The sequence below is a fragment of the Zalophus californianus genome, chromosome 14 (genome assembly GCF_009762305.2).
Source record: "Zalophus californianus isolate mZalCal1 chromosome 14, mZalCal1.pri.v2, whole genome shotgun sequence".
In the NCBI taxonomy this organism is placed as follows: domain Eukaryota; kingdom Metazoa; phylum Chordata; class Mammalia; order Carnivora; family Otariidae; genus Zalophus; species Zalophus californianus.
This window is the reverse complement of record NC_045608.1, coordinates 38,822,662-38,839,377: the sequence shown is the minus strand read 5'-3', so window position 1 is coordinate 38,839,377 and position 16,716 is coordinate 38,822,662. Positions and strand designations below refer to the sequence as shown.

The 16,716-nt window shown below is 44.5% G+C and overlaps 2 protein-coding genes across 11 annotated transcripts in view; one reads left to right on the top strand and one right to left on the bottom strand.

Moving 5' to 3' along the window:
* Window positions 1–8,131: 8,131 nt before the first annotated feature.
* On the bottom strand, window positions 8,132–16,041 carry ZBTB14 (zinc finger and BTB domain containing 14). Of its 7 annotated transcripts, none has more exons than XM_027575875.1 (4): window positions 14,931–16,041; window positions 12,625–12,707; window positions 12,439–12,522; window positions 8,132–11,379 (listed from the first exon to the last, which is right to left on the bottom strand). In XM_027575875.1, exons 3-4 carry the CDS (start codon window positions 12,439–12,441, stop codon window positions 10,033–10,035), a joined length of 1,350 nt encoding a protein of 449 aa, XP_027431676.1. In that variant the 5' UTR covers window positions 12,442–12,522; window positions 12,625–12,707; window positions 14,931–16,041; the 3' UTR covers window positions 8,132–10,032. The 7 variants fall into 7 exon arrangements, with proteins under 7 accessions (XP_027431676.1, XP_027431678.1, XP_027431679.1 ...); XM_027575877.1 differs by lacking the exon at window positions 14,931–16,041 and adding an exon at window positions 13,903–14,238; XM_027575878.1 differs by lacking the exon at window positions 14,931–16,041 and adding an exon at window positions 13,182–13,318.
* Window positions 13,591–16,716, top strand: part of LOC113912558 — an 84,575-nt gene continuing 81,449 nt past the window's right edge. For all 4 annotated transcript variants that reach the window (XR_003516874.2, XR_003516875.1, XR_003516876.1 and 1 more), the window contains exon 1: window positions 13,591–13,727. The gene's annotated coding sequence lies outside the window, so the exon portion shown is untranslated. The remainder of the gene's footprint in view (window positions 13,728–16,716) is intronic.

Genomic DNA, 16,716 nt, shown 5'->3' with positions numbered 1-16,716 from the left:
TCCCTAGTCATTAATAATCCTTTGGAATGTAAATGACTGGCTCCAGGCTCTGCCTGTTCATCCCCTTTCAAATGGGAACACGTTGGGAGATAAAGCTCCAAGTCTTTCTAGAGGTAACTGGCTATTCAATTATTAGCCTCCAAGGCTAGTTTTTCAACGCAGCTGCCATTAAAAGTTTGCTCAAAAAGCTCTAACTTGTGCAGGAACATAAAATTATTCACTTGCTGACAGGTTATTTTCCGATCTAGAATTCTAGCCCCAGGCCAACCATTAATATGACTGAAGGTATAATGAATCTCAAAAAAAGTTCACCTTCTGTTCACTCCTCAGATTGCAGATGTGCTCCTCCACCAAAGCAAGAGAGTCAGTCAAGAAAAGAGGACAGCAGGATACAGGAATGCTTTTTACAGCAAAATTTGCATTTCTTTTAGGTGCATCTCAGAGTCTGAGAATGTCCTTAAGTAAAGCCCAGGTTTAGTTGCATTACGTCCAGTGTGGTTTGAGGTACTTTGCTAGGAGCCATGACAGTGTGTGTGGAATCATTCACATTCCCTTCATTTTAAACAGTGGCACAAACTTGAGAGATGGTCACCAGTTCCGAACACCCCTTTCCTACTATTTCTTATAGGTATCGAGGAACCCAGATGTTGTGATCACCTCTGGTGCCCAGTTGGACTTAGAAGGTAGGCAAATCATTTGCAATGACGTGGATGGAACTGGAGGGTGTTATGCTGAGTGAAATAAGTCAATCAGAGAAAGACATGTATCATATGACCTCACTGATATGAGGAATTCTTAATCTCAGGAAACAAACTGAGGGTTGCTGGAGCGGTGGGGGGTGGGAGGGAGGGGGTGGCTGGGTGATAGACATTGGGGAGGCTATGTGCTATGGTGAGCGCTATGAATTGTGCAAGACTGTTGAATCACAGATCTGTACTTCTGAAACAAATAATGCAATATATGTTTAAAAAAATACAAAGAAGAAGATAGCAGGAGGGGAAGAATGAAGGGGGGGGAAATCGGAGGGGGAGACGAACCATGAGAGATGATGGACTCTGAAAAACAAACTGAGGGTTCTAGAGGGGAGGGGGGTGGGGGATGGGTTAGCCTGGTGATGGGTATTAAAGAGGGCACGTTCTGCGTGGAGCACTGGGTATTATGCACAAACAATGAATCATGGAACACTACATTAAAAACTAATGATGTAATGTATGGTGATTAACATAACAATAAAATTTTTAAAAAAATAAAAAAAAAGAAGGTAGGCAAACCAAGCAATTACATTAAAAATGCCTGCAGGGTATTATCCCAACTAATTAAATAATTACAATAGACTTGAATCCTGAAATAACCTTAAAGACCATCTAATACATGCCTCCTTTTTAAAATAGGAAGGTGATTCAGGAAGATCAAACCAGTTGCTCAGAGTTTGTTCAGGCGATTTAAAGCTAAGAAGAAACTGAAATTCAGGAGTCCCCTCTTTTTGCTGATGGACTGAAAACAATGATAATTATGTTTCCCATGCTTAAGAACTTCCCATAGATGATTCATCTAATTCTCCCTATATCTCATGTTACAGATGAGGAAACTCAAACCTAGGAAGGTTCAGTACCTTGTCCAAGGCCACAGAGTTAGTGATGGATTCACCTTCAGGCACAGAGCCTGCACTCTAAATTACTATACTGGATTGTGTCACTCATACAAATAGTTTCAAAGTTTTTCAGTAGGGAAAAATCCCCACAAAACTAGCTTCAGAGATTTTAGTCAGAAGTGCAGTGCCCCAGCTAAAAATTCAGGTATTATAGAACAAGAGCAGAACGAATACTGGAAGATAACTAATAAATAGTCATGCATAGTAAAAATAAGAATCAACAGGGCTGCCTGGGTGGCTCAGTCAGTTAAGCATCTGCCTTTGGCTCAGGTCATGATCCCAGGGTCCTGGGATTGAGTCCTGCATCGGGCTCCCTGCTCACTGGGGGAGCCTGCTTCTCCCTCAGCCTCTGTCTGCCGCTCCCCCGCTTGTGCTCTCTCTCTCTCTCCGACAAATAAATAAATAAAATCTTAAATAAAAAAATAAGAAACAACAAACATTAGGAACTCAGGAGTTTTAAATCCAATCTTTCACATCTTACTCTTTTATATTACGAAGTTTTAGAAAGAGCCAAAGCTTTGTATAAACCAAATAGACTGTCTATAATTAAATAACTTTAATTATTAAATATATATATTTAATTATTCTATTCCAGGCTGCTTATAGTTTGGGATTAATCTATCTGCAGTTTGCAGAATCAAAGAACTTAGATTTAATTCTATTTTATTTTTGCCTATAAAATGAGAATGATATTTACCTCTTAATATTGTGAACTAATTACTGTAAACTCTCAGGTAATCTATAGATGTCAACTATATTAATTAGCATACAGCCTACTTCTACCCAATATCAACAAAGTTAAACTGCTTTCTCTGAATTATTAAGATATCACTTAAAGGGCTTCTGGGGTGGCTCAGATGGTTAGGCTTCTGCCTTTGGCTCAGGTCATGATGCCGGGGTCCTGGGATAGAGTCCCGCATCGGGCTGCCTGCTCCTTTGGGAGCCTGCTTCTCCCTCTGCTTCTCTCTCATGAATAAATAAATAAAATCTTTTTTTTAAAAAAGATATCACTTAAAGAGGGACGCCTGGGTGGCTCAGTCATTAGGCATCTGCCTTTGGCTCAGGTCGTGATCTGGCGTCCGGGGATTGAGTCCCGCATCAGGCTCCCTGCTCTACGGGAAGCCTGCTTCTCCCTCTTCCACTCCCCCTGCTTGTGTTCCCTCTCTCGCTGTGCCTCTCTGTCAAATAAATAAAATCTTAAAAAAAAGAAAAGAAGGTATCACTTAAAGAAAAATAAGAAAACTCTGATGATCTCATAAATCACAGAAGTGACTTTGGGAAAATAATGATTAATTATATAGCACCTAAAATTAATTCATCCCTGCCATTTTTCATTCTTTTTTTCTCAAGCCCACATTTTATTCCAGGGTATCCAGACTATTAAATATGATCCTGTTGGCTCTAATCAGGCCAACTGATCTAGTAAACTTCCAGTCTGGCTAATATTTCCTGTTTCTTATTGGCTAAAAGAGTGTGGGAAGATTGTGGAAACAGAACAGCTTACGTCTTCAAAATTGTGGGAGAAATAGCACTCACACACATACCCATGATTTACATTGAATTATGTAAACAATATAAGAATGAAGTGTAATTAAAGTTCCCAAAGATTAACCTTCTAACCAGCTTGAAGTCAGTAATATTTTAAATCAATTATATCTGATCTTCAAAATCATTTTAAAGCTCAATTTCTTATCTATTACTTATGGAAAAGAACAAGTTTATCTTTTGAAATAAGCAAGAGTGCTGTAAACTGCAGCTACTTGGTTGAAGAAATTAAGATTATGGAACGAGCACAAGGTGGTGACATAGCTGAAAAGACAGATTTAGAATGTGAATTAAAGTTTTCTAGAACTTTTCAGAGCAGGGGTGGGGGGAGGGGCAGGGGAGAGCTCCTAACATAGATTATCATTTTTACAGTTAATTTTGGCACCAAACTGGATGGACTTTGGCCTGATGGGGTTTTTCCAGCTCACCATATAATGGAACATGTGAAGACCGATGGGTAGCTTCATGCTGCATTGCAAGCATCTGTGACATTCTATCTGCTGTTTTCTTGATTACTTGGGGGCATCCTCTACATCTGAAGCAAGGTAAAACAATGTTGGTGTATTTGGTCCTTTGCATGGGAAATGTCTTGGAGAGGTCAAGATACTGGGACTAACTTATAGAAACCTAGCGGCAACTGTTTACAAAAACGCCCTTCTCCCCCCCCGCCCCCCCCAGCACCTCCCTAACACTGGGTTGAAGTTGGTAAGGAGGTGTGCATGGCCACAGTTGCTCCTTTCCTGGTTTAAGGGCATATTGACAAAGTGGCTGAGGACCTGATCTTCTGTTCTGACTCTGATAACAACTTGACATTGGCAGGATTTTTAACTTCTTCGAATCTTGGTGTCTTTGTCAGTCATAATGTATTCCTCAGAGAGGTCATAAAGCATACAAAGAGATTGTATGTATAGTGCCTGATACCTGGTAGATACTCAACATATTCTAGGTTTTAAATTCCTGATCCTCTTGACTATCCAATGACGGAGGTTCAAAGTGAGATGTGAAAGCAAACAAGCAAACACAAACCCAGCAGACCCTTCAGAATCACTTACAGAAATCATCTTTTTAAGGCTTCTGTTCTCTGACTGAAAACAGAAAATGACTACATTCCAAATAATTTTAATAGCTTAAGATGCTTTCGCAGAACTCCGTCAGAATGTTGGGCTATCTCATGGTGACCTGAAACCAAAAGAAGAAACATCTTTTCTATTCAGGTTTCCATTGACTTACTTGTTATCCTACCCTCTGCACGTTGTCACCCTTCTTGTCGGTGGGCTCGAAGGGAGTACCTACTGACTCTCAGTTGTCATTTCAGAGCTGCTGCTGAGCATATTCTGGATTGCTCATGGAGCTCCCTCCATTAGAACCTTCTGAGTTATTATTATACTTGTTAAAAACAGCTGGAACCCAGATTATTGTTCTTTGACACTTCTAATTTTCTTTGCATCAATATCCTTTCTTGATGCCAGGACCCATTAAAGAAATATACCTTAGGGCAACCCTGTCGGGACCCCTCTCACTGTTGAGAGCTTTTTCTGTATCTTCACTTAATAAACTTCTATCGCTTTACTCAAATAAAATAAAATAAAATATATATATATATGTATACCTTAGTCTCATATTACCATTCGTTTTTCCAAATTACCAATGAGAGACAATGAGAATCATTCCACGGAAACGGTAATATTTAGCAAATACATTTCCAGTATATATTCAAAAAAATCATTTGAGAATGTTCTTTTTGGTACCACATATTTCATGACTATCTAAACCCCTTACTTTCTGAAGTATGTTCTGTGAACTGGATTAAAATACATACCACAGATTTTTTTAAAAAAGCATTTTGCTTATTTTTTATAATTATTTGTAAATCTTTGTAAAACTCAGAAAGGCAATCATTTAACTCCACTCTGAACAATAAGTTCCATGAGGTGGGACTGGCTTCAGTCTTGTTACATGTCCCGCGCCTGGTTCAATGCCTGGCACACAAAAGGTATTCAATAAACATTTGTTGACTGATACATTTGAATCTTACTCTGGAGGAAGAATTTTATGTAAGATTAATGGAAATATCCTCAAAAGAAGGGCAAAGTGATTTAGTAAACTGGTATTCTGGAACTAAAAGGAAAACCAAAATTCTTGGGGAATAGTGTTGTCTCTTTGGGGAGAAAGCTACAGATCATCCTAGAATTCACACAAACTAGGAAGGGAAAGGTTGAGTGCGGTCTGAAATACACCCAATTTTAGAAAAACAAATATAAACATACCAGAAAAAATTAAGTGATTTCAAGGTGCCTGGCTGCCTCAAAGTAGAGCATATGACTCTTGATCTCAGAGTCATGAGTTCAAGCCCAACTTGGTTGGCGAGTTTACTTAAAAATAAAATTAAAAAGGGGCGCCTGGGTGGCTCAGTTGGGTAAGCATCTGACTCCTGGTTTCGGCTCAGGGTGTGATCTCAGGGTCTTGAGAGGGAGCCCTGTATCAGGTTCTGCGCTCAGTGCGTGAATCTGCTTGGGATTCTCTCCTCCTCTCCCTCAACCCCTCCCCCCTCGCTCTAAAATAAATAAAAAGTAAAATTAAATTTTAAAAAATTAAGTGATTTCATATATGAAACTCAAGAGCCAGCTCTCAAAATCGCAATTCTGACCCTGCCATCAGATGATCTCCCCAGAAAGCAGGGAGCCATCCAGACACCAGTGTTTACAGGAGCTCACCGAACCTAAGACAACTCTAAGATGAATATGAGTATGTGAGAACCAAGCCACAAAGGGGCTGAAGATGACAGAAATGCTAAAATACACGTAGCTTCTGTAGACACTTCCAAATAAGAAGACTCAATGAAGTTCAGGTCTATAAGCTTGGGGCTAAAGATTATAGACCTGACAGATGTCACAAGAGAACTGCAATTTTGCTTGTACTTCTCTAGTGAGAATGTCCTTTGGGAAGGGAACATTTACAGTGTACCTAAAACGGGGTGGGTGCTGGGCTCAATATTCCATACCCGTTATTGCATTTAATCTTCACATGAGCTCGTGAAGTAGAAAACCCCATCACGATTTTATGAAATGGCAAAACTAAACTAAGGCTCAGGGCAGGTAAGAACTTGCCTAAATTTACATGGTAATTGCTAAGCGGAGCCAGGATCCAATTCAAGTTTGCTTCCAGAAGTCTTTCCACTAAAGCACATTTCCTTATTATGCTGAAAACTTTTGCATACATATTGGTAATGGGGAAATCTCTTGAAGAGATCATGAAAACACAACTGCTGAAAGCTGTCATGGTCCAGATAAATTACATCTACCGTCCTTGAGAGAAAATCAGTATGGTGACCTTCAAGGAATCATGGACAATAGGTGATGGGCAAATGGCATCCTCATTTTGAAAAAGAACACAAGACCCAGAAAGGAAGCACACTCTTGCTGGGGAGGGGCCACATCTCTTCTGCCTTTATATCTCCAGGATCCAGCCCAGACCCTCAAACACAATGCTCAATATATGTTCAATAAATGATACACTACCTTTACTCATCTCAAGTGTTGTCTAATAGATTGAGTTAGACTTATTGTGAATAGTTCCAATAAGGGAGAGAAGTTCCCAGTTACAAGGGGGTATGCTAAAATGAAGACAAAATTCAAGAAATAATGAGCAGTTTGGGCTATCTCAAAATAAATGGCAGTTTATCGTCAGAGAGGTAGGGAGTTGCCTATCAGTAAGGTGTTCCTTGATTTAAGTACGAGGAGGCAGAACGAATTCAGGCCCTCATGTCTGTAATGGTTGTCAGTGGTCACCTTGTCTCCTCCAGCCTAATGTCTTCTCTCCCATTCCTGGGGGTAGGGAGGAGGTAGAGGGTTTGGGCAGCGGAGAAAAGGAGGTAGATGTTGAAGGTAAACGACAGAAAGGAAAGCGAGAGTTCTCCAATCGCTGCCCTGGAAGCTTCAACTCCTTCATTCCCAGGACTTAGAACTTGAGACTAGAACCTTCAATATACCATTCTATCACACTTACAGGGAAGGCTTTCATCTGCTCTGGGAACTAATCACCACCAACAGCATTACTCAGGAAAATGAACTCCAGGTTCCCAATGACTAAGTTACACTCAGCCGTCCACAACATACTCCAGTAAATTGAAGACTGCATACATTTGCATCATTCTCCTTCACCTCAATTTTTTTTTTAACGAAAGAGTAGGAATTTGTTAGTATCCAGATCACCTGTTGGTGACTTCTGTAATTGCTAACGATTCCAAATTCATGATCAAGTTAATTAACAGGCAATTACCTAAAATTCAGGCTTCCTAAAATTCTCTTCTTCAATCATTGCCAATACACTGCAACTTGGAAAAAAGTTAAAATCAAGTCTGTAGACATTCTCTTTGTACAAAGAGAAAAAAGTAGGTGATTTTTGAGTGAAAAGGTAGTAATGCTGACATTTATAATTTCCTCTCCTCTCACACTACAGACTCAAGTGTAAGCTCATTTCAGGATTAACTCCCTATGATTGGAGGTCTAACATGATGGCTTCACCATCCAGGGGACCACTCAAGCCAGCTGGGTGGAGAGGCAGTCCTGAAACACCAGAAGACACGAAAACTACCACGTCATGACTTTGCTGTCACCAAAAAACCAAAGAAAACATGCACGCTAACACACATCCAAACCCAGCCCTGCTGTTAGACACAGTAAACCACAAATATGTTTCTCATGCAAAATGGGACAGATGATAGATATTTACACAATACAAATCAAGTGCTGAAAACGAAGCTTTCTTTTTTGGGGGTGGCACTGTGACCATATGGTTTCAATGAGGGTCCGTCCACACCAGGGGCTTAACGTGTAATTCTGTAGAACCATGGCGAAGAGAGCATAGAAAATGTGCTTTGGTGGAAACCTGGATGTGTGAGAGGTTGCTATAAAAAAATGAAAACAGGAGTGACAGAAGTATATTTTCTTTTATATACAAAACTGAAGTCCCAAAAAATGGTTTGTTGAAGTAGTTATCAACAAAGATGTGAAATCATTTTTCCTTTGCTTTGGTTAAAACAGCCAAGGAACGCCAATCAGGTCCCCTTCCACTAACAGCATATAAACACAGTGACAGGACTACTTTTAGGACAGAATAAACAACTTTAAAGAAAGAAAATTAAATTAATTTTAAACTAAAGTAAACATTTTACCAATAAATAAGTCTCTTTAAAGGTAGCATCTTCATCCTACAATCTTGGGCATAACATGTACATCAATTTAAAAAATAAAATTTCTCCCACAATAGTAATTACAGGTGTTAATGCAACAAGCTATGAAATGAAATTATTTTAATGTAACTTGGAAAAAAAATTCTAGGAATCAAAAATAAAATTTTTAAAAAATGGTATTTTTCTAAAATTGTACATTCTAAAATAATTGACTAACACTTTGTTACAGAAAGTAATTCAAACTATTTTGGTATTTCAATATATTCCTAAAGAAATGGCTAAAAAAAGTTTTCATACACCAAAATTGGAACAGTGTTTATAATTCTGTTTATGGCTATGAAATGGCAATCAAATTCTACTTAAAACTGTAACCACCAATGATGAAATATACTTCAAAAAAATAAACATTTGGTCTTACAATCTTTAATATTGGTTAAAAAACAGACCGATGTTTGTTGCTCATGGAAGTTATTTTAATCCAATGTGCAAAAAAAAGGTGCAGCTGTCTACTTTTACTTGAAATACATAAGACCAACACTTCTACACTATTTACACACTTAAAAAGATTTTCAATTTATTAATTTAAGCAACAATATTACATCTCCTTTGTGGATAAATCACGTGCTGCAGAGAGCCCAAAAGCTTGATGACATTCTCTTAAGTGACACAAATGTATCTGAAGAAGCATACCTGTTCTTGTCCTAATTTTGATCCTAAATAAAAATCCAATTTCAAAATCAATTAAGAATTATTTTGATCTAGAAAATCTTGGAACTGTTGCAAACGTGAAAACCTCGTCCCTGAGAGCCAGGATCCTATGCCCCCTTTGCTATCCCTCTAACAACTGGTCTACCCCAGAAACCGCATCTGTTGCAGAGTGGCAATGCCCCAAAAAAGAGGACCAAAAAGAACTCAGCCCCCAGACCACCATCATCCCTGTGGGTTTGCTCAGCCTCCGTTCAGGACTTATGACTCCATCTTTTGGGGTAGGTGTGGGCGATCAAAATGAAGAAACACTTTAGCAAAGCAACCATCATTTGTCCACAACAACAGTGAAAAACAGTGATGTAAAATTAACAAACCGAATATAAATCCAATATCGTTCTGCAATTCTGGAACTTGTTTTCCTATCTGTGCAGTGTTCTTGGTCAGCCACCCACCAGTATTTTCTGCATCTGCATGAAGTACTTTTATCAAGTTATTAAAAATGCTGTTTTGACCCTAAGTCCCACAGAATCGTGATGATTAGGAAATCAATTTACTCAATTATCGCTCTGTGCAGTACACTTGCCAGTCAGCAAGTGTAGAGAGGAATTACAAAAACTGGAATAGAAGTCTCTCACTTCTGAACTGGACACAGGAGTTCTCAAATTAAAATCATAAAAAAAGAGGGGGGCGGGGGGGAGAGGGCTTACTGGCAACATCACTACCAGACACCAGACGGGACAGCGAGACTGTTTGGTCAGAACAAAGGAACACGATTTCCTTGCAAAGTTTGCAAAATACTTAACCAAGCACTGCCTTAAATCCAGTGAGTACAATGCTCCGTAAGTTTCCACAGAAATGCAGGGACTGGCGCTTGTGTGCTGGGACCCGTGCAGTCCCACCTCCGGGGCTCAGGCAAAGCGGTCCTGTCCTGTCACCTCTAGCTACAGGCGATCGTCTCCAACTGCTGCTCTGCTTCAGCGGCCATGGCTGCCGCCTGCAACTGTTCTGTCTCGCTCTGGATGGCACTGGGGGTGACCTGCTTCCTCTCACTGTGCATATTGTTCTCGTGCCTTTTCAGATCAGACGCCTTGGCAAACGCCTTGGTGCAGGAGCCGCAGACAAAAGGCTTTTCCCCTCTGTGTCTTCGTTCATGGTCTTTGAGGTGGGACTTGTGTTTGAAGGCTTTGTCACACATGTGGCAGGCAAATGGTCTCTCATTGCTGTGCACTCTCTCGTGCTTCTTCAAGTCCGGGGCACGGATAAAGGATTTTCCACACACCTCACAACTGTACGGCTTATAGCCTGTGTGGATTTTGAGGTGTTCTTTCAGGTGGGCCTGTGTGGTAAAACCTTTTGTACACATTTCACAAACAAACGGCCTATCGGCCGTGTGGAGTTTTTCATGCTTCCTCAACCTGCCTTCGTCGGAGAAGGTCTTCCCGCACGCCTGGCAGGCGATCTGCTCCCGATGGTGGCCATAAAGCAAGTATTCGAACTTCATGTCGCTGGCCGCTGTTGTCCAGCCTGGGGTCTGTTCGTCCTTCACTTCGCTCATTCCATCATTAAATGTTAAGGCTTGAGGGGTCTGGGACCCCAGATCTTTCGATTCTGGGGTCTCCATGGATTCTACTTCCTGGCCGTAGCAATTAACCTTCCGAACTTCCTCACTCCCCAGCTCTTTCAGGATTGCTTCCTGAACCCTGAGCGTCGTCGTAGGCGACTTGCCGTCCTCCTGACTCGGGGGGGTGCCTTCTACTGTGTCATCAGAGGGACTGTCATCCTGGTCTCCAATTTCTTCCACATCATCATCCTGAGTGTCAGCAGCATCTCCAATGGGGCGATTTATTTTGAGGCAATACTTACTTTTCGATTGGCCGTTGTTTTCATCTGGACTAGATACATCACGCTTCTGAGAACAGAGTTTATCTAAAAATCGGATACCGAGAATCTGACCTGATGACATCATTAAGTTAACATCTTCTTTTTTCACAGAAATCTTTGCTGTGTACATGTAGTTCAGGACCTCTTCAAATATATCAGAACGAAGAAAATCTATTTCTATTACTGAAGAGCTATCAACCTCAAGCTTCTTGAAAAGCTTTTTAAAGTAGGTGCTACAGGCGGCAAGAACACACCTGTGTGCTCTGAATTTCACATCTTCAACCACAATGGCAATATCACAGAATTCTCCTTCCAGGCGTTGTTCATTTAGTGTTTTCAGAAACAGAGTTTTATGATCATCGTCATTATACTTAATGGTTTCAGACATACTGATGAAAAACTCCTACAAAAAATATTCAAAAAGAGAGTTTGATAATTATGAACACTACTTTTCCATACACAAAACACAGGCAGACTTTCACTTCCTGATCAATTTTTAGTACCTATTTCAGAAAATCAATATTAGAGGTGGTTCTAGAAGATCCCAACTTAGGGACTTTCATCTTGTTATTTCTATTTATCTCCAGTTAAAAAAGTATTTGCTTAGTAATAACAGCAACTTTTATGAGGCACATAATATATGCCAGGCACTGTTCCATGTGCTTTGCGTGTCTTCACAAATGTACTGATCAAATAACCTTTAAAAAGGCATTCTTAGCCCCCCTTTTTCGATGAGCTTAGGAACGTGTCCAAAATTCTAGTCATTTACTGGAGAGCTGGGACTCAAATCCAGGCAACCTACCTCTAAAACCTGTGCTTCCTGACAACTAGAGGTAATAACAAATAACTTCAAGGCTTAAGAAAGAGGTCTAAGGCAAGGAGGTTCTATTCCTGTAGTGTCTACTCTAATTCCACGTACAGAAGAGGAGGTTCTGTGAAATAACTAATAATAGTGCTCAGTGTTCTACTTCCTTGACAGAAGAGACAAATCACTGTTGCAGAACCAAAAAGGGAGATCACTGCCAAAATATTCCACTTCGTGTTGTCTTCTGCTTTTTTCCTCACCAACTTTGGGCCACTTCTGAATGAGGGTTAAGATTTAATACGACCCTCGGAGGGCATTTGGGAAGACAGTGATAAGCGTCTTCATTCCATCTGGATGCCAATCTATCTGCCATCCAGATGACAGTGTCATCAAGACGGGATGTACCTGACAAGTGCTGTGAGTATTTTATAAGCAAAAGAAATTCTGAACTGGCACGAGAGATCTCTGGCACAAAAGACCTACTGTGTTAAAGAATTACCTTCTTAAAATAATTTGTTCTGTGTATTTTCTTTTTGAAACATTGTTTTGTTTTTATTTCACAAAGCATTACCCCCCAAAGAAACAGAAATGCTAATGTATAATTGATACACATATACATATATATTTCCAAGATTTAATACCCAAAATTATAGTTACCATGAACAACTCAGGCTATTATCTTAATGCTTTAAACACCAAATTCTTCAGATCAGAATAATTCTGATCAGGGGCACGCCAGTCCTACAAGAGAAAAGGACAAACAAGAATAAGGTAGAATCTTCCTCTATCCCAAATTCTAAACAAGAATGTTTTCAAGAATTGATTTTAAAAAATAAAACTTTCCTTTCTTGTCCTGCCACTTGCACATGTACCCATTTTCAGGTTGGGAACAGAGAGGAGGGTGACTGGCAGCATCAGGTCCAGCTCTGAACAGATATGAATGAGAACAGATAAAGGCTGTGGCACTTGGGACATGCAGGGGCTGTACACCGGGATTAGAGGAACGGGTTGGAGAACCACTAAGGAAGTTCTCACAAACAAAGGCCATGCCCATATTTGCACAAATATTGATAGCTACTTAGATACAGAAAAAGCCAGTAAGTCTCCCCTACCCCCACCATTTCCTGCTGGGGATGTAGCCCTCCCCATTTCTCTCTAGGCTCATATAAACATATTGAGGGTACATTTTAAAATAAAGTTATAGAAGTGAACATCCCCAGTAGTTAACACTGGAGAAGGAACAGTAGCTGCTTTCTTCTTTCTGTGCTTCTGTGTTCATAGCACATATCATGGAGGCTACACTAGTTTTTTGGTTTTATTTGAGAAATTCAGGTGTTTTCACCTCAATCCCCACAGGGAGGCTCAAAGAATTCTCGCTGTGGGGGAGTTTTAACTCTTACCAGAGGACTCCATCCTGCAGACCAATATCCTGAAAAAACATGTTTCCTCCACTGAACAGTGACCACACAAACTTTGGTGTGGTGGGACCAAGAGACTGAGCTGCAATATTCTTACACAAAATTGCGGTGCGAGACCAACACTCTGAAAACCCTCAAAAGTTCCCTCTACAGAAAAACAAACACACCAATAAGATGCCTACAGTAGCAGGGGGTTCTTATCTGAACAGTGTGAGAGCTGGGCAACATTACTTCTAAGGACTCTGCCCGTCCCCTAGATGCACCTCGGCCTGCAGTCATCTCCAAAGGAAGGCAGCCACGCAAAACCTTCCTACCTAATCACTTCCCACTATTGTAACTCTCCCTAGGACTTGTGGGATAAAAGTGCCTGGGACTAGGGAGAGGAGTGGCCCTGCAGTACCCATGACAACATACCACTGTGGTGGGTTGTTTTGTTTTGTTTTTGGACCAGTGTGATATTTGGCTCCCACTCTCAAGATCGCCGAAGACCATTTCTTTCTACTGAGATGTTCCAGTTAGTAAGTTCAGGTGAGTTATACTGGAAGCTAGCCCTTGCCAATATCTGCGTAGGCGGAGGAAAAGATGTAGTCCCAACTACACCTCCATAACAAAGCCGCCCCTTTATGGTGGTTCTCCAAACCGCTGGCGCACTGGGCCGCCCTTACGGAGCAGGGAGCGGGGGCTCCAGCAAAGTCAAACTTACATAAGCAGAGGCAGCCGCCTCCCCTACCCCGGAGCAGCCGCGACAATGGCGGCCGCACGACTTCCCGGTTGAAAGCTCGCAACTTCGGGATGGGGGAGAAGCAGGGAACGAAGCGCAAGACCCAAAAGGACTTGAGAGCCTTTCAGGCTTCGCTCTCATTTCTTTCGGCCCGGGAGGTGGGGGACGGATAAGGCCATTTGCATCCTTTCCTAAACAAAAGCTCCCAGCCTCGGAGCCAGGAGGTGAAAGGGCCACTTTCCCTTTCATAATCGGAGTCCAGCGCAGGCTGGGGGCCGCCGCTCCGAACCAAAGCGGGAGGGCCCGGGGTGGCGACGGCGGCGAGCGGGAGCGGGAGCGGGAGCGGGCGTGCGGCCGGGCTCCGCAGCCCCGCGCCGCGCCCCGCGAGCCCGGAGCTCGCGCCCCGCGCACTCCCCGGCCGGCTCGCGCCGGGCCCTCCCCCGCCCTCCCGCGGCCGGGGGCGGGGGCGGCGCGCGGCCGGCTTCCGAGCTCCGCGGGCGCACCCGGGAGTGCGAGCGCGGGGGTCCCGGCCCCCTCCTCAGCAGGCAGCTAGGGGCGGCGCGGCGGGGCCCACGGCTCGGAGGGGCGGCGCCCGGCGGGCCGCGCTCCGCGCCGGGCTCGGGGCCGTCTCCACCCCCACCTCCACCGCGGTGCACTGCGGCGGTGCGAGCGGGGGCGGCCATGAACTCCGCCGCCGAGGCTCGGCGAGCGCGCGCGCGGGGCCGCCGCCGCCGCCCGGCCGCTGCCGGAGCCCGCTTGCCGGCCTGCGCTCCCCTACGGCGCCCGGTCCCCACGCCCGGCTCGGCCCGGCCCCGGCCCATGACTGGCCCCGTTCGCAGCGCACCGCTGGCGGCCGCCCGCACATCCTGGAACTGGCTGGTGCCCCAAAGCTCGGCGAGAACGCGCTTCTTCCGGGCCGCCCCGCCGTGCCGGCGGCCGGCCGCCCCCGCGCCCCCGCGCCCGCCTCGCGGATGGCCCGGGCCCCTTCCGCAACCCCGGCCCGCGCTTACCTGCAGCCTGGCACAGCCACAGACACTCGCCGTGGGCTCCCCGCGCTCACTGCAAGCAGGCCGGGGACGGGTTGGACGCGGGGCGCGGGGGCACGGTGGGTGGCAGTGTATTTTGGAATTTTTTTTTTTTTGGAGTTTGAGGAGGGGGCGGGGTGGGAGGGAATCGTGCACGTCCCTGATGGTAGCAGCCCTCCTCCTGCACGAGCACAGAATGTCTAGCCGGCCGTGTACACCCCCACCGGCACCCCCCCTTCCCGTGCATGCGCGGTGCGGGCTGGGGGGAAGGCGCGCCGCCGGCTTGCGCAGGCACGGAACCTGACCGGCCCTGTAAATGGGCGAGCAAGGAAAGGGTTAATCCGGGACCTTGCGACGTTTTCTATGGAGTCTACGGGGCCGCCCCCGGAGGGCCCTGGCCTGCGCACGCGCGCGCACGCGCGCGGCTTGGGGCGCGCGGAGCCCGCGCGCGGGAGAAGGGGTGGGCGGGGAAGGGGCGGGTCCTCGTGAGCCGAGGAGCGTAAGCACGAGCGCCGCTCGCGGGCACCCGCCCCGTCCGGTGCTCCCGCCTCCCGCTCAGACTCCTGGGCTCCCGCCCGCGCCCGCCGCCGGCGCAGCGCCGGGGACGCGGGAGCGCGGCGCTCCCGTGCGGGTGCATGTTAATGGGGCAGTGCCGTCCTCGGGCGCGCGCAAGCCGGGCGCTGCGGCTGCGGGGCTAACCCACTGCTCCGGGGTGGGGGTTCCAGGCACCCTCGCCCTTCGCCTACACCCGCAGACCCTGGGACACGCATAGAGGGCGCTGGGTCTTGGCTGGTTTTGCTACTGCATTATGTATATTGGGAGGATGGTAGGCCATCAATAAACGTTTGTAAAGCAAATGAAAAATGACTTCCTTCATTTGGAATGTGAGAGGTTACCCCAGTCACCCAGAAGAAAGCGAACACCCGCTAAAGCTCTGGATCCAGCCAAACCTGCTCCCATGCGTTTACCCGAACACTCTCAAGGGAAAGTCACGGGGACTGGAGGTCCTACGCTAGCTCATCTGTTGCAGTAGTGAGGTTAGGCATGATTTCATTTGCAGCTCTCCCTCGGAGAACTCTGATACCAGCACTGTTCTTACATTCCTGTTCCGCAAAAGTAATGGTTCCATTGGTGTTCAAAGCATGTCGCGTTCCCTGCGATGGCGTGGCTGGGCTTGTGGCAGGCGTGGGGGACCAGCTAAACCTAGCTGGAGGGCACTACTGCATCTTCTCAGAGTTGCGTATGCTGCATTAACAGCGTTTCATAAAAACGCATAATTTAACATGTAAAAAATTAGAGTAGGACCTTCCTCTTGGGCTTGGGTGATGATTACATACTAAAGATTTAAGAAATGATATTGTGATAGGCTGTATTCAATTCTAAAGAAATTCTGTATGGTCTCAGTTGATTTTATAATATTAATTTTAACAGTTTCGATGTTTTGAATGGTACTTTTATACACACCCTTTTTTGGTGTTCGCAAAAGCATGGCATTAGTAGGTCTACTGAATGAAAGAGAATAGACCATTTCTAGAGTCAGACGTCCAATTCAAATATTAGGTACATTGTTTAGCTTCTCTAAACCTCAGCTTCTTCTTCTCTGAAATGGAGAGCACCTAATAGAGCAGTTGTGTGGATTAAATGAAATAATGCTCTGGTCAGTGCTTAGCTCAAATATTAGCTCTATGATGTTAAATGACCTGCCCACTCTCCATAGATGGTGGGTTTAAGTGGCAGGGGCAGGACTGGAATGGCCAAAGTTCATGCTCAT